The 23,696-nt window shown below is 41.2% G+C and overlaps 1 protein-coding gene across 1 annotated transcript; it reads right to left on the bottom strand.

Moving 5' to 3' along the window:
• Window positions 1-2,083: 2,083 nt before the first annotated feature.
• LOC106584048 (UPF0690 protein C1orf52 homolog) lies at window positions 2,084-16,578 on the bottom strand. The gene is made up of 3 exons (XM_014168858.2): window positions 16,134-16,578; window positions 4,498-4,711; window positions 2,084-3,050 (listed from the first exon to the last, which is right to left on the bottom strand). The coding sequence occupies exons 1-3, from the start codon at window positions 16,440-16,442 to the stop codon at window positions 2,896-2,898; spliced, it is 678 nt and encodes a 225-aa protein (XP_014024333.1). The 5' UTR covers window positions 16,443-16,578; the 3' UTR covers window positions 2,084-2,895.
• Between the last annotated feature and the right edge of the window lie 7,118 nt (window positions 16,579-23,696).

The following is a 23,696-nucleotide window of genomic DNA, read 5'->3' as shown; positions in this document are numbered from 1 at the left end:
GGCATGCTGTGTCATGTCATGCCTGTTTGTAACATTTCTTTCTACGCTTGGAGTAGTTCACTGGTGATGGATGAATTCATCTGAAGAAAAACAAAAAACAAAAAAGGTCATTGGTCGAGTACACAGATTTGCAGGTGTTACAGCGAAATGCTTGTGTTACTAGCTCCAACAATGCAGTAGAACGTCTAGCAAGTACCATACAAATAATCACAAAAATCTCAACAAGAAATCAAGAAATGACAGAATGGGTCCAATCAACAACCTAGAGTGAAAATATTAGAGTGAGCTGAGCATGTGTCAGAATCCAGAGTATAAATAGGTGGTGTGTATAGACAGTATATAATTTGGAAAGAAGACAGATTGGCAGTATTTCAATTACTTATGAGTATTTTGTCAATTTTACACTGGGCTGAACTACACGTCAATGTATTTTGTAACAAGACACTTTCGAGAGCTGTAATTTGTTTTTTCAAAATAATTTTCTATGCCATTTTTAATAGCAGTTCACCATTCTGAGGACCCCTTTCACTCCGCATTGATATCAGAAGTCTGATGGCACCATTGTGTGATAAGAGCGTCTGCTAAATGAACAAAATATATACAGTGCCTTCAGAAAGTATTCACACCGCTTGACTTTATCCAAATGTTGTTGTTAGTCTGACTTTAAAATTGATTAAATTAAGATTGTGTCACTGGTCTACACACAATACCCCATATAGTCAAATTGGAATTGTTTTAGGACATTTTTACTTATTAATAAAACATCTAAAGCTGAAATTTCTAGTCAATAAGTATTCAACCCCTTTGTTATGGCAACTCTAAATAAGTTCAAGAGCAAAAATGTGCTTAGCAAGACACATAATAAGTTGCATGGACTAACTGTGTGTGCAATGAAACTGTTAAACATTTTTGAATGACCTCCTCATCCTTGTACCCCACACATACAATTATCTGTAATGTCCCTAAGTCGAGCAGTGAATTTCAAAGACAGATTCAACCACAAAGACCAGGAAAGTTGTCCAATGCCTCGCACTGTGGAATAAGTCAAGGGGTATGAATACTTACTTTCTGAAGGCACTGTACAACTAGAGCAAATTAGCCTTCCCCACTAGTGAGACGGTAATGCACTGTATATGGCTTATGCATTGCTGACAGGAGTTCTTTCCTTCCTCCCAGTCATACATGTGAATTTCCACACTACATTGCAAAACCCACGTCTCCTGTTTGGCATTCACTATCTTGAACATTGATGGATGTTACCTTGCTGGTCATCCACCGAGTCAGGGGAGAAGTGTTAGTTACCAACCGCAAAATATGGTTGATTGATTTTCCCATCTCCTGCTCCAGAGCTGGATCAGGTACACATTTCAGGCAAGGCCAGGCACATACCTGGAACAGGAATATGATCAAAAGCATCATTTACCAGTATTTCAGATTAGCGGTCGATGACTGATATGGCAGGAATTCCTCTGATCACAGAACAGTTGCAGTTAAGAATTGCGGAAACATCTTTTTTTTCTAGGGCTAAATACCCATTATATTTGCTCCATTGACTACTGGAAATTTCTGAACCGGGAATGCACATTTCATGCATGTCAATCAGAGCACATTCTCAAAAATACAGGTTCCAAAATGTCAATTTCAAATACACCTAAGTGCTGTTAAATATGAACAACGTATGATAATAGGAACTCTGTATTCATAAACAGAATGTCCATACCACCATGGTATAGTTTCATTGGAAATAACTAGCTATAAAGCACATGAGGGCTAAGGAAATAAAAAAACTGAACAAGAGTTAAAGTAATGTTTAACAGATAGAATCATTTCACAGGTGTTTCCAGTCATCCTTTACTTATCTGAAGTACACTGCCAGTACAGCATGTGGCAAAATGTTCCAAGTGACTCCTTTCACACTCGTTTCACAACATGGCACCTTGAACGTCACTTTGCTCCCCCCTGGTGTCTCACTCAGCATTTTGCTTTGTTCATTACAGTTATGCTTGATTGACCATATAGCGTTCACGTCAATGTACAGTAGACTTCTTTGGTCAAGCTAAAGAATGAAAGCTAATCAACAAAGTCATTAACATTCCCTTTATTGCATCAGTTGTGTATGACAAGGGAATGTACTACAAAACTGACATTAAAACTGTCAGTGTGTGGTTAACTGTATACATATTGTACAGACACAGTGAAAGACACGGCAACATAAGTTACTACAACTGCAAATGAGCCTTTCCCTCCAGTGAAAAGGTTGTGTACCAAATGTGGCCCAATGGCGCCATCAGGTGGATATTTTATGTAAATGAAAAGTTATCCGCTTGGTTTCAATCAGTCTATCGAATGCAGTGTTTCTTGACCTCGCTCCCTATGTTCTCGCCAACAGACACACTAATAATGCAATGTCTTTACCGTACATTTCTTACTATTCAAAAATAAAAAGCCATATACATTATTTTTTTTTTTTATCTACCCATGGTCCAAATGAACCCATTTTCGATTTCCCCCAAAGCAGTTGAAAGACATTCATCCAAATGAAGCCTATAATATGTTGGTCAGGCAGTTGTTTTACAACGAAACATTGGACAATACCTACAGACACACAAACTCAGGAATAAATGCGGTTTCCACTAGTGTCTGGATAATATGCACGTCAAAGATATACCAAGGGATTACAAATAACAGTCCAAATGTTTCAATAACATCTATATCATGTGTACTGGGTAGACGAGCACTGGACCATTCACATAACCGGGGGCTGGACACAGGAGAAGAGAGAGGAGTGTGAGGGTGTCTGAGGGGGAAAGCTGTAGGACAGTCCCTGAGGGTTAATGCACCCAGACTATGGACCAAAACCCAAATCAAAGCCCAGGTTTCAACCAGATCTAGGCCTCAGTCCGCGTTCTGCCTGAGAATCCTCTTCTCTTCCTCTACGAAACTCTTGTCAGAGGTGGCCTGGCCCAGATCCCTCTTCCTCTTCTCCTTCTGTTGGAAGCTCTCTACCCTCCTCTTTTTTGCTGACACGGATGCCTTGTCTCCGTCCTCGTCTACAACAGGGAGAAAACAGCACATCAGAATTCTAATTCAGAAATTAACAGATTGCATAGCCACCTACTGTGCTTAGGGCTTACCTAACCAGCACCGATTTCACCCCCTGCTATACATATCAAGTTACTGTGTATCAGCGAGGGAGAGAGAGAAATTATTTTCTGTATGAAAGTCATTGAGAGATGTGCAGGCATAGATATAGAACCCAGGTAGATAAGCAGATACAGAGTTAAAGATGGTAGCGCAAGTTCACTCCACAGCTTGAAATGTCTCCACACGCGTCACAGAATTGCTAACTTCTCGGTAGCACAACTGGCTAGTACGTTGTCAAGCGAGCAGTAATGTCGGTTTGCGAGTCATTGGGCCCTGGTTCAAGCAGCTGTATGAATTTGTACAGTGTACCTCGGGTAGTACCAAATAAGATGGAAGCTATACCACAGACAAAAGGGGAAACCCAGACAAATCACAGCGGCTATAAATCTGAAGCATCCGTTTAGAACTTCTCGCCGCTAAATACTTACTTGACCCTTTCTAAAAGTTTTTTTGTTGTTGCATTGCTTAGGAGTGCAAGGGCGAATTTAAGTTTATTGGTCAGATACACTGTTTAGCAGGTGTTATAGCAGTGCAATGAACTAACTAGCTCCTAACAAGGCAGTCGAATGTCAAACAATTACAATTGTACGAAAAATACAACAAAAAGCAAGATTAAGAATGGCGGGACGAATCCAATGAACAACCCAAATAGCACTGTAGCAGTATCAAAACGCAATTATGCATACAGTACCAGTCAAAAGTTTGGACACACCTACTCATTCCAGAGTTTCTTTAGTTTGACTATTTTCTATATTGTAGAATAATAGTGAAGACATCAAAACTATGAAATAACACATGGAATCATGTAGTAACCAAAAAAGTGTTAAATCAAAATATATTTTATATTTGAGATTCTTAAGTAGCCACCCTTTGCCTTGATGACAGCTTTGCACACTCACAATCCAGTATATAAATAAATGGTGTGTATAAACCATACAACTAATACAATTTAGAATAGTAGAAATATTAGAATAAGCTATGGTCAGGGATACAGTGACCAAACGGGAAGTGACCAGTGGTTCGATGTCTCTACAAGATGGGAAAGCAGTGTTGGCTTTGAGTGTGTGTGAGTGACTGTTTTGTGTGAGTGAGTGTGCATCACCTGGTATGCTGAGTGAGTGTGTTTCAGTAAGCGTTCCCTAACAGAAATATGCAAATACATAATAAAACACACCAATAGGATCTTGCTAGTGGTTGGCTCTGCCCACCTCCTTGCTTGTTTCTGACCATTTTTCTTCATTTGCTCCCATTGGAAAGAACGCCAATGATAAATCTTGGGTTAGTTGTCAGTATTTTTGGCTATACTAAGCAGGCAGACCCTGGTCAGTCATACAGATATTGTTTTCCCCCTACCTGAATCTGATGGCTGTTCATCTGTGGGCAGGAAGACAGCGTTGCCAGTGTGAGGCTGTGGAGCGTCTTCTCCGTTATCCTCGTAGATGTTGGACCACTTTATGGCCATGTCCATACCTGGGGGAGCTCCCTTCTTGGGCTTCTCTGTTTCTGTGGCGTAACTCTGAGGAGGGGGCACCGCATTCGTCTTCCACATCTTGAACTCCTTGGCAGGCTGCAGGCAAAAGATAATTATAATCAACTCCCATTTTACTTTAAAAAACAAAAGGGTTCCCCTATTCATCTGTGCCTTAAGTGTACGGTTTACAATGCAACACATTTTACTGCACCTATCCGGTCTATGTTACAATAAAACACATACACTAAGTGGCCGGTTTATTAGGTAAACCCCATTCACAAAATTAGTTTGCGCCTACAGACAGTGAATCACGTGGCCGTGGCTTGCTATATAATGCAGGTAGACAGGCATCGAGACATTCAGTTACTGTTTGATTGAATGTTAGAATGGGCAAAGCAGGTGACCTAAGCTACTGAGCGTGGTATGATCTGTGCCATGCGTGACGGTTCTAGGGCTGTGGCGGTCACAAAATTTTGTCAGCCAGTGATTGTCTAGCAAATAATTGGCAGTTGCACGGTAATTGATCGTTAATTAACATAAACACATTTAGTATCTCCTGGCTTCCTGGCCTACAAGCCACTGATGGAGACCTTTGGAACATCTACAGTCTATTAAATCCATGTAATATAGCCTACACATTCACAATAAATCCATTATTTATTTTAGACAGGTCTAAATAAACATGATATTAAGAAAATGTTGTCTATTTCAGAACAACAGAATAGCATACTCTGAGTTGTCCTTATGTTAGGTTCTGATCTGGCTATGCCATATGGCTGTAGGCTACACTAGTTCAATTAGCAGACAAGATTTGTTCAGAAATCCGTGGCATTATTTTATATTATGAAAAATTCAATTGAACAAAGCTGAATAAAATAGAAAGGATATTTTCTCCAAACGATTTGAGGGAGTGCGCACATGCGGCTATTCTGTGTCGAGCAGTTAACAAAGGAATAGGTACTATTGCATGCTTAATTTAGAGTTATTAACCTGTTAGGGCTAGGGGGCAGTATTGACACGGCTGGATAAAAAACATACCCGATTTAATCTGGTTACCACTCCTACCCAGTAACTAGAATATGCATATACTTATTACATATGGATAGAAAACACCCTAAAGTTTCTAAAACTGTTTGAATGGTGTCTGTGAGTATAACAGAACTCAAATGGCAGGTCAAAACCTGAGAGATTCCTTTACAGGAAGTGGCCTGTCTGACCATTTCTTGAACTTATTTTCCATCTCTATCTTTTACTAAGGATCTCTGCTCTAACGTGACACTTCCTACGTCGTCCATAGGCGCTCAGAGCCCGGGAAAAAACAGAATGTCGTCATCCCAGCCCCAGGCTGAAACACATTATCGCCTTTCTCAAGTGGCCGATCAAGGGACTCTGGGCTTAGGCGCATGACCCGACCGCCCCCGCCTTTGTGATTTTTTCCTCTGTTTGCCGAAAAGGAGATTCCCTGTCGGAATATTATCACTTTTCTACGAGAAAAATGGCGTAAAAATTGATTTTAAACAGCGGTTGACATGCTTCGAAGTACGGTAATGGAATATTTAGAATTTTTTTGTCACGAATTGCGCCATGCGCACGACCCTTCTTTACCATTTCGGATAGTGTCTGGAACGCACGAACAAAACGCCGCTATTCGGATATAACGATGGATTATTTTGGACCAAACCAACATTTGTTATTGAAGTAGCAGTCCTGGGAGTGCATTCTGACGAAGACAACAAAAGGTAATCAAACTTTTATAATAGTAAATATGATTATGGTGAGTGCTAAACTTGCCGGGTGTCTAAATAGCGAGCCCGTGATGCCTGGGCTATGTACTTAGAATATTGCAAAATGTGCTTTCACCAAAAAGCTATTTTAAAATCGGACATATCGAGTGCATAGAGGAGGTCTGTATCTATAATTCTTAAAATAATTGTTATGCTTTTTGTGAACGTTTATCGTGAGTAATTTAGTAAAATGTTAGCATATTCCCCGGAAGTTTGCGGGGGTATGCTAGTTCTGAAACGTCACATGCTAATGTAAAAAGCTGGTTTTTGATATAAATATGAACTTGATTGAACAAAACATGCATGTATTGTATAACATAATGTCCTAGGGTTGTCATCTGATGAAGATCATCAAAGGTGAGTGCTGCATTTAGCTGTCTTCTGGGTTTTGGTGACATTATATGCTAGCTTGAAAAATGGGTGTCTGATTATTTCTGGCTTGGTACTCTGCTGACATAATCTAATGTTTTGCTTTCGTTGTAAAGCCTTTTTGAAATCGGACAGTGTGGTTAGATTAACGAGAGTCTTGTCTTTAAATAGCTCTAAAATAGTCATATGTTGAGAAATTCAAGTAATAGGATTTTTAAGGTTTTGAAAATCGCGCCACAGGCTTCAAGTGGCTGTTACGTAGGTGGGACGAATTCGTCCCGCCTAGCCCATAGAGGTTAATGTAACTTCAGTTGTTCTACAAATGTTGGGCTATATGTTTTGATTTTTAATACATTGTAAGGCTACATGATGCGACTAATGATGATTTGAAAAAAGTCGCTTGAAAAGGCATGAGTTCTGCTTTGTTTTTATTGTGCAGGCTGTACACACTTCATCAGTCTCTCATTCACAAATTGACAAGCACTTGATATTTCCTCTAATTTCCCGGTGGCATCCCCTTTGTCTGGCCATAATGCACCCTAAAACAATCCATGCCTTTTGCAGCCAGTAGCCGTTGTGCCCTTGGGCTAATTATAATAATTAGAATGCCCTTCTCCCTGAGTGCTGCGTGCTCTGAAGCACTACTCACACACATGGCTCTCCATCACGTGACTCGAGTCTTTCTCACAGGCTACAAGTGAAGACAGACACGTCGAGGACGCAACTGCGTGTGTTCTTATCCAATTCGAGGCGCATACATACTGAAGATACTGGAAGAACTGTCCACATTTACTTTTCGTCAGCCAACAAGATGGGTAGACCTAACAAACAGCAAAAGCACTAGCCTATGTCAATCTACTATCACCAATTGTACAAAAGTTGATTTATTCCATTCTGTGCGAGGAATAAATATTACAAACATAGTCTGGGACAGTTGTGGGATGCGATAGATCCCAAATTAATACAACCACTAGCATCAAAAATACTTTTTTACACAACGAGGCTGATGCAACAGATCATAATGTTTACCTCTCAAATTTTGATAAACTATTAGGCTATTTCTTCACATTATAAGCGCAGCAATGTCCAAACGGCAGTAGGCTATAAGCGCGAATGTTCCATTGGCGGGAAAACACCATTATCAAAAGTGACCGCAAATGCGATTATACATGTAATGCTTTTATTATAAAGGTGCATTTTTATGGTGAAAAATATCTTCCCCAAACGTGAAACTCACAGGCTGCTTATGTATGCCAGTTAGGCTCTACACCCCTTGTAAAGCAGATTAATGTGCTTCATTTTAAGAAGTTATTTGGCCACTTTAGTGATACAAACCTTATAGGCCTATGGGCTAGGCAACATGAGGTGTGCGACAGATTCGAAAAAGCAGCAAAAAAAGGCATTGTTTCTTACCTTATGCTGTGCATCATTCACAAGTGGTAATACATAATTCACAAGTGATAGTCTGATGGGTGACAATATTAGGCTATTCTTGATTTAAATTATGTCTTTAGATACAGTATGTTAAATAATATGTGTGAAATTTGTTTTGATTTAGAAAGGTGCATGATAATGGTCCAGTCTCGAAACAGGGGCAGGGGAAAAAAATACAATATCATCTATGCACTTAAATAGCAAATGGAGGACGCTTTTCCCGTGGTTAATTTTCATGCCAGCCAGGTAGGCAATACTCCTGTTGCAAAGAGAAGCAATGTGCTTAATAGTAGGAAAATGAAATAAATATAGTAAGCCTAGCCTATATAAAGCTGATGGGACCCTCCTCTATTAAAAAGAGGTCATCACTGTTTTCTAACACAATTGAATAGCCTATACCAATGTTGCGCAACATCAGCTCACGGCCTCTCATGAAGTGTTTGATTAGATTTGATTACATTTGCATTGATGTCAGAGGGCTTAGAGGGACAATGGAGTGCTGAGTTCCAGGCAGTTAGCACGTTTGGTAGGCTACTAATGACCATCAGCATCAGAGCTTTGGAGAAGCCTAATTACCGTAACTAAACGGTCACATGGAATTTGGCTGCCTTCATGACTGCCGGTGTGGCGGTAATACAGTCACCGCAACAGCCCTAGCCAGTTCCAGTATCTCAGAAACGTCCGGCCTCCTGGGATTTTCACGCACGACAGTGTCATGGTGCGACAAACAAAAAACATCCAGTCAGGGGCAGTCCTGTGGGTAAAAACAGCTCGATGAGAGGTCGAAGGAAAATGGCAAGAATTATTTCAAGCTAACAGGTTAGCCACAAACGGGCAAATAACGGCGTAGTGGTGTGCAGAACGGCATCTCGGAACGCACAACTCGTCAGTCCTTGTCACGTATGGGCTATTGCAGCAGACGACCATGCTGGTTTGCATTCCTATCAGCTAAAAACAAGAAGAAGCGGATCCAGTGGGCACGCGATCACCAACACTGGACAACTGAGGAGTGGAAAAACATTGCCTGGTCGAACGAATCCCGCTTCCTGTTGCGTCATGCTGAAGGCAGAGTCAGGATTTGGTGTAGGCAACAAGGCCCCATCCTGCCTGGTGTCAACGGTACAGGCTGGTGGCGGTGGTGTAGGGAATGTTTTCCTGGCCCATTGATACCAGGCTGTTCTGGAGGCAAAAGGGGGGTCCGACCCGCTACTAGATGAGTGTACCTAATAAACTGGCACTGAGTGTACAAACATTAGGAACACCTGCTCTTTCCATGAAAGACTGACCAGGTGAAAGCTATGATCCCTTATTGATGTCACTTGTTAAATCCACTTCAAATCAGTGTAGATGAAGGGGAGGAGACAGGTTAAAGAAGGATTTTTAAGCCCTGAGACAATTGAAACATGGATTGTGCATGTGTGCCATTTAGAGTGTGGACGGGCAAGACAAAATATTTAAGTGCCTTTGAACGGGGTATGGTAGTAGGTGCCAGGCGCACCGGTTTGTGTCAAGCTCAACAGTTTCCCGTGTGTATCAAGAATGGTCCACCACCCAAAGGACATCCAGCCAACTTGACAACTGTGGGAAGCACTGGAGACAACATGGGCCAGTTGACAACTTGTAGTCCATGCCACAACGAATTGAGGCTTTTCTGAGGGCAAAAGGCTGTGCAATACAATATTAGGAAGGTGTTCCTTATGTTTTGTACACTCTGTGTATACAGTAAAAATATAATAATAAATGCTATTTAGCAGATGCTTTTATCCAAAGCGATTAACAGTCATGCATGCATGCATTTTACATATGGGTGGGTGGCCCCAGCAGGAATCGAACCCACAACCCTTAGCGTTGCAGACGCCATTCTCTTATGACAGTAGTTATAGTAGTTATAGCTACCAGATTGTAACAGGCTAATGCTATGTTCCATTAGCCATTTCAGAATAGGTACTGTTTGGTGAAGCAGAGAATTTGACCAACCTTAACTTGGCGATACTATCATCGTTCTCGATTTGGCCAACCTAGGGGTGCAAATTGACTAACCAACCCTCATTAACTGGGCAACAAACAGCAAAACATTTTCCAAACAGTCAAATGACATGACCAACAGAAAATACTATCCATGCAACACAAGGAATGGACATTTTTCATTAAGAGATACATTTGAATGAAAACAAGCAACAATAGCAAGCCTATCGTCTAACACTCAAAAGGCTAAAGCCTATTATTGAACACACAACTGCTGTAACGAAGCACTTCATCAAACCTCCTTTTTCAAACATTTACCAAAATGCAATTCGTAGGAAAACACTGTTCTAAACAGTGCACTTAATGCGAGCGGTTTCATATATGACAGAGATTAAAATTACTATCAGAAACTTAGAAAAGAGGCGGAATCTAATAGCAACAACTAGGATGTGCTGCTAATATGGCTAGGATTGTGCCATTGGCTTGTTGATATAAAAAAGTTGATATGAAAACCAATAGAATAGGAGAGAAATGCTGGTAATTGGCATGAGGAAGCTTTTATAAAAGAATTGCCACCACATTTCTATGGTTGGATTTTTGCTAGGCTACTTTGAAGCAAGGTAAGACATTCCTCAATATTTGGAGTAAAACGTTCAGGTTTCAAAGAATGATACTGCCTCAACCGTGGTAATGTGGTGGGTGACGAACTGATAGCCTGCCTACCGTTGACTATAGCTTATGCACTCGAATGGCGGGCGCGCTTTAATTACGAGTTGAAATTGAGAAATAAAAATAACTATTTTTAAAAGTGTGGTCATCAAAAGAGGTTAACACGCGACTGCATTTAGAATTTGTTGCACAATGACTGGGTTTATAAAAAGAACATTTCACTCTAGTACCAGCTTTGAGGAGCTGCTCTCAGGTGAAAGGCTATTCCGATCCTCAAACTAGTTTCTGTATGCTTTGTGCGTGTGATAAATAAGATACACGACGACTAATGAAAATACAGTCGAGAAAATTAATTCCCACTAAAGCATGACTGGTCAAATGTATTTTCAGCATCTAAAACCGATTAACGGTTAAGATCCCTAGGCCAAACATTTATCTTCTAAAATGTCTGTGTCAAATCAAAATGATCTGCTCCAGCTGCAGGTGGTTCTTTTGAACTTAGAAAATGCTCTGTTATTTAAAAAATAAATGCTTTGCTCCATGAAATAATCCAACAATATGTACGCCGCCATCTTGTCTATTTAAAATCTTCTCTCATTGATTGAGACAGGTGGGTCAACCCCAAAGTGTCTCGATCAATGAGAGAAGATCTTGTGCCCAAGAACGCCAAAGTAACCTGTTTAAATGACTATCACCCTGTAGCACTCACATCTGTAGCCATGAATTGCTTTGAAAGGTCAAGGCTCACATCAACATCATCCCAGACACCCTGGACCCATTCCATTTCGCCCTAACAGATCCACAGTGGCGTATATTCATGGATGCCAAGCTTCCCCCAAAAAACGGACCAAGCAATAATTAATTTTTTATTTTTCATTTTGCCTCTCTTGTATAAAAAGTATAAAATAGCCAATCAGCGTGAATTGTCCTAGCGCACCAAAAAAAAGTGTCAAGGGAAGCCAGTTTGGATTTGGCTTCACTCCTATCACATCGCATTAAGAGAAATACGCAATTGACAGAAACAACTTGAATTGTTGCATCTTGTTGTGTTCCATCCGGTGGCTAGCTAGCTAAAATTGACCCTTTCCTAAATTAGCCTTGTGGTTTTACTTAATTCTCTGTACTGGGCAATGATTATAACGGCAATTCTGATCCAACCATAAATTCAAACATTGTGCCCCTGGACTGAAAGAATATAAGTTCAATATGTAGCTAGATGTAGAAGGCTAATGTTAACTAGCTAATGCAGCCCACAAAAGGAAATTAGGCTAGCGAACAAGCATTTTAGCCAGGAAGCTTAGGACAACAAAAACTAAAAGCGTGTACTGTATGACAGAGTCAAGAACGCACGCAAACACACAAATCAGAACCATGGACAGCCACCTCATATTTAGCTTAAGTTGATTGAACTAAATTGTTTTTTTGTTTCTTTTAGTTGTCACTGTAGACTAATAAGCATAGGTGATTTGATGATGTTGAAATGGTGATGGAATAGTGGAGGCAGCTCCTGTTTTATTTGCGACTTGCAGTAACTGTGGTTCTAAATCAATAGTTATTTAGTAGTCTGAAAATACTTGCTTGACCATGATGTAGGTTATGTAACTGTTTGTTCCATGCAATATGCTTTCTGGACTTCACAGGAAAGAGGTTGCCATCCGGTTTTGTGATGAAACAAAGGTGTGGTTGAATCTATTCTGCCACTGTGTCTTCTTCTTGTCTCGGCCTTAGGCCTATATATCATGGTTGCAAGGCAAATGAACTAACAGGGTATAGAGCAAACACAATTATCACAACATAGGTTGTAATATGTAATATCTGGCTTGGCTCCCCCAGTGATTTCACCCATGCACCGCTAGTGTTGCACTCCACATGGCCCTTTCCCACTTAGACAAAAGGAACACCTATGTGAGAATGCTGTTAACTGATTACAGCTCAGCGTTCAACACCATAGTGCCCTCTAAGATCACTAAGCTAAGGACCCTGGGACTGAACAGCCCCCTCTGCAACTGGATCCTGCACTTCCTGATGGGACGTCCCCAGGTGGTGAGGGAAGCAACAACATCCGTCACGCTGACCCTCAACACGGGTGCGTGCTCAGTCCCCTCCTGTACTCCCTGTTCACCCACGACTGTGTATCCCTGCTCGACTCCAACACCATCATTAAGTTTGCAGATGAAACGACGGTGGAAGGTCTGATCACCGACGCCGTGATAGCCTATAGGTAGGTGGTCATAGACCTGGTAGTCTGGACTACAGGAAACGGAGGGCTGAGTACGCCCCCATTCACATCGATGGGGCTGTAGTGGAGTGGGTCGAGAGCTTCAAGTTCCTCAGTGTCCACATCACTAAGAGATCTATCAAGGTCCAAACACACCAACACAGTCGTGAAAATGGCACGACAACACCTTTCCCCCTCAGGAAGCTGAAAAGATTTGGCATGGGCCATCAGATCCTTAAAAAGTTCTACAGCTGCACCATTGAGAGCATCTTGACTGGCTGCATCACCGCTTGGTATGGCAACTGTTTGGCATCCAACTGCAAGGCAGTACAGACGGTAGTGCATACGGCCCTGTATATCACTGGGTCGAACCCTCTGCCATCCAAGACCTCTATACCAGGCAGAGGAAGACCCTAACAATTATTGTCAAAGACTCCAGACACCCAAGTCATAGACAGTTCTCTCTGCTACCAGACAGCAAGAAATACCGATGCGCAAAGACTGGATCCAACAAGACCCTGAACAGCTTCTCCACCCAAGTCATAAGACTGCTAAATAGTTAGTTAAATAGTTAACCAAATAGCTACCCAGGCTACCTGCTTTGACCCTAACTCATCACATACATTGTTGCTACCATTTACCATCTGCCACTTTATTCCTAGTTAAATGTACAAATCTACTTTAATTACCTCCTACCCCTGCACATCTACTCGGTACTGGTACCCCTTGTATATACTGATGTATTTATTATTACGTGTTTTACTTTTCTATTATTATTTTTTCTTTGCATTGTTGGGAAGAGCATTTCACTTAGTCCACAGATGGAGGCATACACATTGTTGGATTACTTCATCGAGTAAAACATTTATTTTAATAAATGGGGCATTTTCTAAATTCTAACGAACCACCTGCAACTGGACACAGACATTTGAGAAGATACATGTTTGGCTGAATCGAGAACAAAGATAGTATCGTCAAGTTAAGGTTGGTCGAAAATTCTCTGCTACGCCAAACAGTACCTATCCTGTAACACTAATGGAGCATCACATTAGCTGTTACAATCTGCTAGCCATTATAGCAGATGAGCTGGCAGTCAAGTAAAACTTGAAAATCCCTGGAATAGAGCTTGCCAGTTGACGAGCCGTGGAAAGTTAGCGCAAGTGGATGATGAGTTCGAATCAAACAGCGCATCAAGCAAAGTTGGTGAAGACGAATGTTCTGAATGGACAACAGTAGTATCGAAAAACTGGAACAAAAAGGAAATTGTCAAAAATTGGAGTGGAGGATACGTATATGAATGAAAATGAATTGTTTCTTGTTGGGATGCATTTGTTGAGTAAGAAAGCATATGTGGGAGACCCGTTTGAGGTGTCGAAAATGGTGAAGTATGCGCTGGGAAAAGTAGTCTGTCATAGTTACCAGTAGTGGTCTTATTTGGATTAATTGTATTTCTGAAGAACAGAGGAAGGTTGCAGTGAGAATCTGGACAACAGAAGGTGTGTTTTGAACTTTGGAGTAGAGCACCAGTCAGAGGAGTCATCTCAGGGGTGACGACGGATGTTCAGGTTGAATCCCTGAAGAGATTTCCTGGTGTGGTTGGTGCCTGGCGTCTGACCAGCTGGGTGAATGGAAAAAAATAAGAAAGTCTGTCAGTCCTGTTTTTTTTTGTTGATAAAGAGAAAATACCTACGCATGTGAAGCTTGGTTATGTAAGATACGCTGTAAGAGCTTTCGTCCCCAAACCATTGCAGTGTAAGAATTGTAAAGGATTTGGCCATGTTTCAAGTGTGTGCAGATGGAGAGAGTATATTGAAGAACGGTGTGTAGAAGGACGACAGTGTTGCAATTGTGGTGGGGATCATGATCCCAAGTTCCTGGAGTGCCCTGTAAGGGTGAAGGAGATTGAGGTGGCAAAAGTTAGAACGGTCAATCAAATCTCCTATGTAGAGGGGATTCAAAGAATTGAGAAAACAAGTGATGCTAGTGAAGATATGGTAGTGGACGCACCACAGCGTAGCTGCAAGTCAAAAGATACCCTGTGTGTTAAAAATGTGGATTTTGTGGCGTTCATGGCCACAGTTACAAACTGTACAGCCCTAAAAAAATTGTCAAAGACCCCAGCCACCCCAGTCATAGACTGTTCTCTCTACTACCGCATGGCAAGTGGTACCAGAGCACCAAGAAATGTTTTTGGGACTTAATGATCTTACATCTGAAGACTTGCAAGGGTTACTGGTACCAGAAGACCAGACCTCCCAGGATCCCCTTGAGCCTTTGTTGGGATGAGATCTGTTTTTTTATTAACAGAAAATGTTTGATTTATTTTATTTACTGTTAGTTTGGTAGTTAATTCCATTTGTGGGAATCCTGTTTCCATCCCACACTGTATGTCGCGGAATACACATTAAATTGTGTGATCGCCAATATAGCAAAGAAGAACTCTCCAACCTGTAGTCCTAAAACATGGAAATAAATTAACTCTGGTTTGTTCAGCCATCCCTATGGCAAAAAACAGGGTTTGGGAATAAACGCCGAAAATAAGGTCTAAGGTTAATACAGGCTTAGGAGGTCGTATACGTTTTGTTATATGAGATAATAGCAGTCAGTTAACGAGACCTTTATGAATTATGAAACTTTTATATGTTTTTTATTATCACAAATTATTCAAAATTCACAAACAATGACGTTAGCTGATGAAGGTTATCTCACAGAACAAAACTATAAGATCAAAACCTGTGACTACCACAGACATTTTTCAGCTTTTATCCCAAAACGCCATTAATTTTCCTCATAGTAGCCTTTGTCCAAGGAACCATGGCGGAGTAAGTGTCTACAAAAATAATTACTATTTCTCTCTAAACCTGTGGCAACACTGTAGTGTTGCTTGCTTGTAAAACTAACGTTATCTAGCTGGTAGAATACAGTACAGTGGTGTTTCACTGGCTAATGTAACACTACACTGACGTTAGCTACTAGCAGTAGCTGCTATATTGTTGTATCGCTGTGGGAATTAGCTAGCTAGTTAACGCCACATTTCAAGCTACACGGAATGCTAGCTAGCTTCGTATTTTTACAGTACCTCTTCGGGAGCTTTCACGGCGCGGCTCTCCCAATCTATCTGTTTATTCAATGGGTTGTACAGGAAGGATGGCTTGGCAACCGACTTGAAGAGCTCGTCGGGTTTGGGTAGAGGAACTCCACTAACCGCCCGCTTGGTCCCGTGTTGGGGAGATTTGTTGCCGCTTCCAGTAGCATCGTCCCCCCCCTTTCCTCTCGATTTCTTCTGGCCCTGTTCATCAGAATCGCTGCTGTTACTATCGCTACTGTCACTCAGATCATCGTAACTCATGAAGTAATGGAAAGAGTCTGGTTTCTTCTTATCAACCATACTGATGAAAGGATTACATTAGCTAGTAATACGATGAATTTAACTTTAGAGATAGGAATATAATGCCCTAGCTAATTAGCAAGCAACCTTGATGATTTTGCTGGTTACTCCATTTTGAATCACTATTGCCGTAAGATTTGTAATACCCTAAAAAGTTGTCGTAAAACTATTTTCTTAAAGGAGCAGTAGTCCCTTTTTTCAAGACACTCTACATAACTTTTGTGAACAGTTATTTTCCTCAAACTCAATGCACAACCATATTGTATATTTACCAAAATCAAAATGTATTTTCATTTCTTAAACCAGGGCTGTAATATACAGTGTGTGTGAGTGTCTCCTAACTGACAGATTATTCGTATGGTATACAGTATATACTGATAAAAATATAAACACTACATATGTTGGTCCGATGTTTCATGAACTGAAATAACAGATCTAAGAAATTTTCCATACGCACAAAAAGGTTATTTCTTTCAAATTTAGTTCACAAATTTATTGACATTCCTGTTAGTGAGTATTTCTCCTTTGCCAAGATAATACATCCACCTGTGACAGGTGTGGCGTATCAAGAAGCTGATTAAACAGCATGATCATTACACAGGTGCACCTTGTGTTGAGGACAATAAAAGGCCACTCTAAAATGTGCAGTTCTGTAACACAACATAATGCCACAGATGTCTCAAGTTTTGAGGGAGCGTGCAATTGGCAAGGTGACTGCAGGAATGTCCACGAGAACTGTTGCCAGATAGTTGAGTGTTCATTTCTCTACCATAAGTCGCAGCCAATGTCATTTTAGAGAATTTGGCAGTACGTCCAACCGGCCTACGTGTAACCACAACAGCTGTGGACCTCCACATCTGGCTTCTTCACCCGCGGGATTGTCTCAGACCAGCCTCCCGGACAACTGATGAAACTGTGGGTTTGCACAACCGTAGAATTTCTGCACAAACTGTCAGAAACCATCTCAGGGAAGCTCATCTGAGTGCTCGGTATCCTCACCAGGGTCTTGACCTGACTGCAGTTTGCCGTCGTAACCGACTTCAGTGGGCAAATGCTCACCTTCGATGGCCACTGGCACGCTGGAGAAGTGTGCTCTGCAAGTATGAATCCCGGTTTCAACTGTAACAGGCAGATGGCAGACATGTATGTACGTATGTATGGCGTTTTGTGGGCAAGCGGTTTGCTGATGCCAACGTTGTGAACAGAGTGCCCCACGGTGGCCTGGGGTTATGGTATGGGCAGGCATAAACTGAGGACAACAAACACAATATAATTTTATTGATGGCAATTTCAATGCACAGAGATACCATAACAAGATCCTGACGCCCATTGTCGTGCCATTAAACCGCTCCCATCACCTCATGTTTAAGCATGATAATGCACAGCCCTATGTCGCAAGGATCTCTACACAATTCCTGGAAGCTGAAAATGTCCCAGTTCTTCCAGGGCCTGCATACTCACCAGACATGCCACCCATTGAGCATATTTGGGATTCTCTGGATCGACGTGTACGACAGCGTGTTCCAGTTTCTGCCAATATCCAGAAACTTCGCACAGCCATTGAAGAGGAGTGGGACCACATTCCACAGGCCACAATCAACAGCCAGATTAACTCTATGCGAAGGAAATGTGTTGCGCTGCATGAAGCAAATGGTGGTCACACCAGATACTGACTGGTTTTCTGATCCACGCCCCTACCTTTTTTTTAAGGTACTGTCACCAACAGATGCATATGATACTGACTGGTTTTCTGATCCACACCCCTACCTTTTTTTAAGGTACTGTCACCAACAGATGCATATCTGTATTCCCAGTCATGTGAAATCCATAGATTAGGGCCTAATGAATTTATTTAAATTGATTGATTTCCTTATATGAACTGTAACTCAGTAAAATCTATGTTGCCTTTTATATATTTGTTCAGTGTATATTATTTTGCAAAACTCTTTTGGGGGCCAAAAATAATCACTTGTGGGACGGTTTTGGTCCGCGGGCCACCTGTTGCCAACCCCTGACATAGAGTACTCCACATCTCATGAATATAGTTATGTTATACATGCAGCATATTGTGAACATAATGGTTTGAATGAGTACATTTTATACTTGTCTCTTATCTCAGGTGAGTCGATATTCACGTCAAATGATGTCATTCCCGTTCGACCACGCCCACAAATTGGTGAAAATAAAAATGATTTCCCATTGCAAAAGAGTCAACTTCGTTGCTGATTTTTTTGTTATACAGAAATAACAAAACATGCCGAAAAGCTGCTGTGTTGTTCAATGTACTTGTAACCAGGTCAAAAATCCCGACCTATGGTTCACAATGCTCCAATGTAGCGAAATAGAGCCTGAGAGAAAAGCCCTGTGCGGCTTCAGGCTATTCGGCGTGGAAGAGTGGGAAATGTGGGGACCCGGTGTCCAAGGAGTCTGGCTACAGGTAGCTACAGTATGTGTGTGGAAAACATTTTATCACACGTAAAACATTTAACTGGTTTAGCATAGTCTGTTTGTAACTCCAGTCACTACTGTATAGTTTGTTTATGTTGTTGGTCTTGGCTAGCTTAATGTTCCGGTCTGCTCGTTTTAGTCAATTACAAAAAAACTACATTTAAGAAAAGTACAAAAGATTACTTTTCAACATTGCCTGCTCCCGAGCGTTCTCACTATTTAGCAAAACGTAATATTGTAGGGCTTCCATCATGCCCCTTTTCATGATGGTCTAGGAAAATAAACATTTACATTTCTTCTCATGTTCCTCTTCCAAGGCCATCCAGTTGTAAAAATATTTCAATTATCAAATATACGACCACAAGGGAGCGATGTAACACTTATTTTTGAATGTGTGACTGAGGCAAGAGACTGCTAGTGCAGACCAATCACTGTCTACTATATCAGCCTCCATATCATGCACATACGTCTCTAAGAAGTCAACAGTTCAATTTGATGTTAGAATTAAGTTTATTGTACAAAGAAGATGAAAAGCTAAAATCAAGATGCAGTGTGAAAATAATATGTTAATGGCTGAGCTAGATTACCACTCTAACCAAACATCTAAAACAGAAATGGGCAACTCCAGTCCTTGGGGGCTGGAGTATTGTCAAACGTTTCCCCCATCCCTAGCAAACAGTTGATTAAACTAATTGTATTCTAAACTGAAGATCATGATTAGTTGATTATTGGAGTCAGGTGTGTTAGCTGGGGCTGGGGATAAAGTGTGACACCAATCAGGCCCCTGAGGAATGGAGTTTCCCATCCCTGATCTAAAATACACAAACCAAGAAACCTGAGTCAAAATATGGACAATTCTGAACCCTTCTATACAGTGGCAGATTTAGGCATAGGCAACATGGGCAGCCGCCCAGGGCGGCATCTTGCCGGGGGTGGTATGGGGCGCCCGCACAAAAAAAAAAAAAAAAAAAATGCAATATTTTTTTTTATAAATATTCCGAATGGTGACATTTGTACGATCGGTTCTCTATCGCTCATTTTCACGTCATGCCAGTGAAATCATGTGACCGTGTGGGACTGTGGGTCAATTAACCTTGTCGGAGTTGGCACCCTGATTCTAGATTGTGAGCTAGGCAGGCTACTGCCTGGGAAGGTCTCCCACTCAGAAGTACGAGATGGGGAGGGGGCGGGGGTAGGTTGACCTCAGGTCTCCCCACTGGAAGCCCGAGGTAGGGGGGCGGGGGAATCTATCAAATAGCGCACCTCTAACTTTGTATCGTACTAATGCAATTAGTTGTGCTTCTACACCTGCATTGCTTGCTGTTTGGGGTTTTAGGCTTGGTTTCTGTACAGCACTTTCAGATATCAGCTGATGTAAGAAGGGCTTTATAAATACATTTGATTTGATTTGTGCAATTTAGTTTGTGTTTCCTGTTTGAAGTACAATAGTGTAATAATCAGGTTCTCTTTTTTATAAGTGTTATTCTATTTGTGCATTTTTGTGATATAGGATTTCTGCAATTTAGTTTTATTGGTGTGTTCTTTGTTAGCAATAGGGTTATAGTGTAATAATTTGATGATCTTTTTTTACTTGTATTTACATACTACAATTTGTTTCTATTTGTCATTGTTACCACTTTTTGATATTTGTGAGTCTTATTTTTGTATATATATTTATATAGGTTTAAATGTTACGATTAATTATTTGTGTTGTTCCAAATGTCTGAATATAAATTACAGTTAGTGCAGGATGGTGCTTTTTTTGTTGTTGGAGGGGGGGTTCGCCCAGGGAGCCATACAAGCTAGAACCGCCACTGCTTCTATGGGATACACAAGGTCACTCAAAAGGTAAATCTCAACATTTTATCGTAGTTTATGAGGAATTCAATCTTATTTTTTACTTTTTTATTTCACCTTTATTTAACCAGGTAGGCCAGTTGCGAACTGGCCAAGATAAAGCAAAGCAGTTCGACACAAACAACACAGAGTTACACATGGGATAAACAAACATACAGTCAATAACACAATAGAAAAATCTATATACAGTGTGTGCAGATGTAGTAAGATTAGGGAGGTAAGGCAATAAATAGGCCATAGTGGCGAAATAATTACAATTTAGCATAAACACTGGAGTGATAGATGTGCAGAAGATGACATGCAAGTAGAGATACTGGGGTGAAAATGAGCAAAAAAATAAATAACAATATGGGAAAGAGGTAGTTGGGTGGGTTATTTACAGATGTGCTATGCACAGGTTCAATGATCAGTAAGCTGCTCTGACAGCTGATGCTTAAAGTTAGTGAGGGAGATATACAGTTGAAGTTGGAAGTTTACATACACTTAGGTTGGAGTCATTAAAACTTGTTTTTCAACCACTCAAACCATAGTTTTGGCAAGTCGATTAGGACATCTACATTGTGTGTGACACAGGTCATTTTTCCAACAATTGTCTACAAACAGATTATTTCACTTATAATTCATTGTATCACAATTCCAGTGGGTCAGAAGTTTACATACACTAAGTTGACTGTGCATTTAAACAGCTTGGAAAATTCCAGAAAATGATGTCATGGCTTTAGAAGCTTCTGATAGGCTAATTGACAATATTTGAGTCAATTGGAGGTGTACCTGTGGATATATTTCAAAGCCTACCTTCAAACTCAGTGCCTTTTTGCTTCACATCATGGGAAAATCAAAAGGAATCAGCCAAAACATCAGAAAAAATTGTAGACCTCCACAAGTCTGGTTCATCCTTGGGAGCAATTTCCAAATGCCTAAAGGTACCACGTTCATCTGTACAAACAATAGTACGCAAGTATATACACCATGGGACCACGCAGCCATCATACCGCTCAGGAAGGAGATGTGTTCTGTCTCCTAGAGATGAATATACTTTGGTGCGAAAAGTGCAAATCAATCCCAGAACAACAGCAAAGGACATTGTGAAGATGCTGGAGGAAACAAGTACAAAAATATCTATATCCACAGTAAAACGAGTCCTATATCGACATAACCTGGAGGCCGCTCAGCAAGGAAGAAGCCACTGCTCCAAAACAAAATAAAAAAGCCAGACTACGGTTTGCAACTGCACATGCGGACAAAGATCGTACTTTTTGGAGAAATGTCCTCTGGTCTGATGAAACAAAAATAGAACTGTTTGGCCATAATGACCATCGTTATGTTTGGAAGAAAAAGGGGGAAGCTTGCAAGCCGAAGAACACCATCCCAACAGTGAAGCACGGGGGTGGCAGCATCATGTTGTGGGGGTGCTTTGCTGTAGGAGGGACTGGTGCACTTCACAAAATAGATGGCATCATGAGGGATGAAAATTATGTGGATATACTGAAGTAACATCTCAAGACATCAGTCAGGAAGTTAAAGCTTGGTCACAAATGGGTCTTCCAAATGAACAATGACCCCAAGCATACTTCCAAAGTTGTGGCAAAATGGCTTAAGGACAACAAAGTCAAGGTGTTGGTGTGGCCATCACAAAGCCCTGACCTCAATCCAATAGAAAATGTGAAGCAGAACTGAAAAAGTATTTGCGAGAAAGGAGGCCTACAAACCTGACTCAGTTACACCAGCTCTGTCAGGAGGAATGGGCCATAATTCACCAACTTATTGTGGGAAGCTTGTGGAAGGCTACCCAAAACGTTTGACCCAAGTTAAACAATTGAAAGGCAATGCTACCAAATACTAATTGAGTGTATGTAAACTTCTGACCCACTGGGAATGTGATGAAAGAAATGAAAGCTGAATAAATCAATCTGTCTACTACTATTCTCACATTTCACATTCTTAAAATGAAGTGGTGATCCTAAGACAGGGAATTTTAACTAGGATTAAATGTCAGGAATTGTGAAACACTGAGTTTAAATGTATTTGGCTAAGGTGTACGTAAACTTCCGACTTCAACTGTAAGTCTCCAGCTTCAATGATTTTTGTAATTCGTTCCAGTCTTTGGCAGCAGAGAACTGGAAGGAAAGGCAGCCAAAGGAGGAGTTGGCTTTTGGGATGACCAGTGAAATATACCTGCTGGAGCGCGTGCTACAGGTGAGTGTTGCTATGGTGACCAGTGAGCTGAGATAAGGCGGGGCGTTACCTAGCAAAGATTTATTGATGACCTGGAGCCAGTGGGTTTGGCGACAAATATGAAGCGAGGGCCAGCCATTGAGAGCATACAGGCCACAGTGGTGGGTAGTATATGGGGCGTTGGTGACAAAACGGATGGCACTGTGATAGACTACATCCAATTTGCTGAGTAGAGTGTTTGAAGGCTATTTTGTAAATGACATCGCCAAAGTCGAGGATCGGTAGGATAGTCAGTTTTACGAGGGAATGTTTGGCAGCATGAGGGAAGGATGCTTTGTTGCGAAATAGCTAGCCGATTCTAGATTTAATTTTGGATTGGAGATGCTTAATGTGAGTCTGGAAGGAGAGTTTACAGTCTAACCAGACACCTAGGTATTTGCAGTTGTCCACGTATTCTAAGTCAGAATCACCGTCCAGAGTAGTGATGCAGGTGTGGGCAGCGATCGGTTGAAGAGCATGCATTTAGTTTTACTTGCATTTAAGAGCAGTTGGAGGCCACGAAATGAGTGTTATATGGCATTGAAGCTCATCTGTAGGTCTGTTAACACAGTGTCCAAAGAAGGGCCAGATGTATACAGAATGGTGTTGTCTGCATAGAGGTGGATCAGAGAATCACCAGCAGCAAGAGCGACATCATTGACATATACGGCGAAAAGAGTCGGCCCGAGAATTGAACCCTGTGGCATCCCCATAGAGACTGCCAGAGGTCCGGAC

This window comes from Salmo salar, chromosome ssa23 (assembly GCF_905237065.1).
Source record: "Salmo salar chromosome ssa23, Ssal_v3.1, whole genome shotgun sequence".
NCBI classification, from domain to species: Eukaryota; Metazoa; Chordata; class Actinopteri; order Salmoniformes; family Salmonidae; genus Salmo; species Salmo salar.
Note: the sequence above shows the minus strand (reverse complement) of the source record. Positions and strands in the feature narration are given on the sequence as shown.

Coding starts and splice junctions, on each gene's coding strand:
- LOC106584048 (XM_014168858.2), bottom strand. CDS start 16,442: ATGGTTGATAAGAAGAAACCAGACTCTTTCCATTACTTCATGAGTTAC. Junction 4,712..16,133: donor CCGTGAAAGCTCCCGAAGAG/GTACTGTAAAAA, acceptor TTTTGCCTGCAG/CCTGCCAAGGAGTTCAAGAT. Junction 3,051..4,497: donor TGAACAGCCATCAGATTCAG/GTAGGGGGAAAA, acceptor TCCCTGTTGTAG/ACGAGGACGGAGACAAGGCA.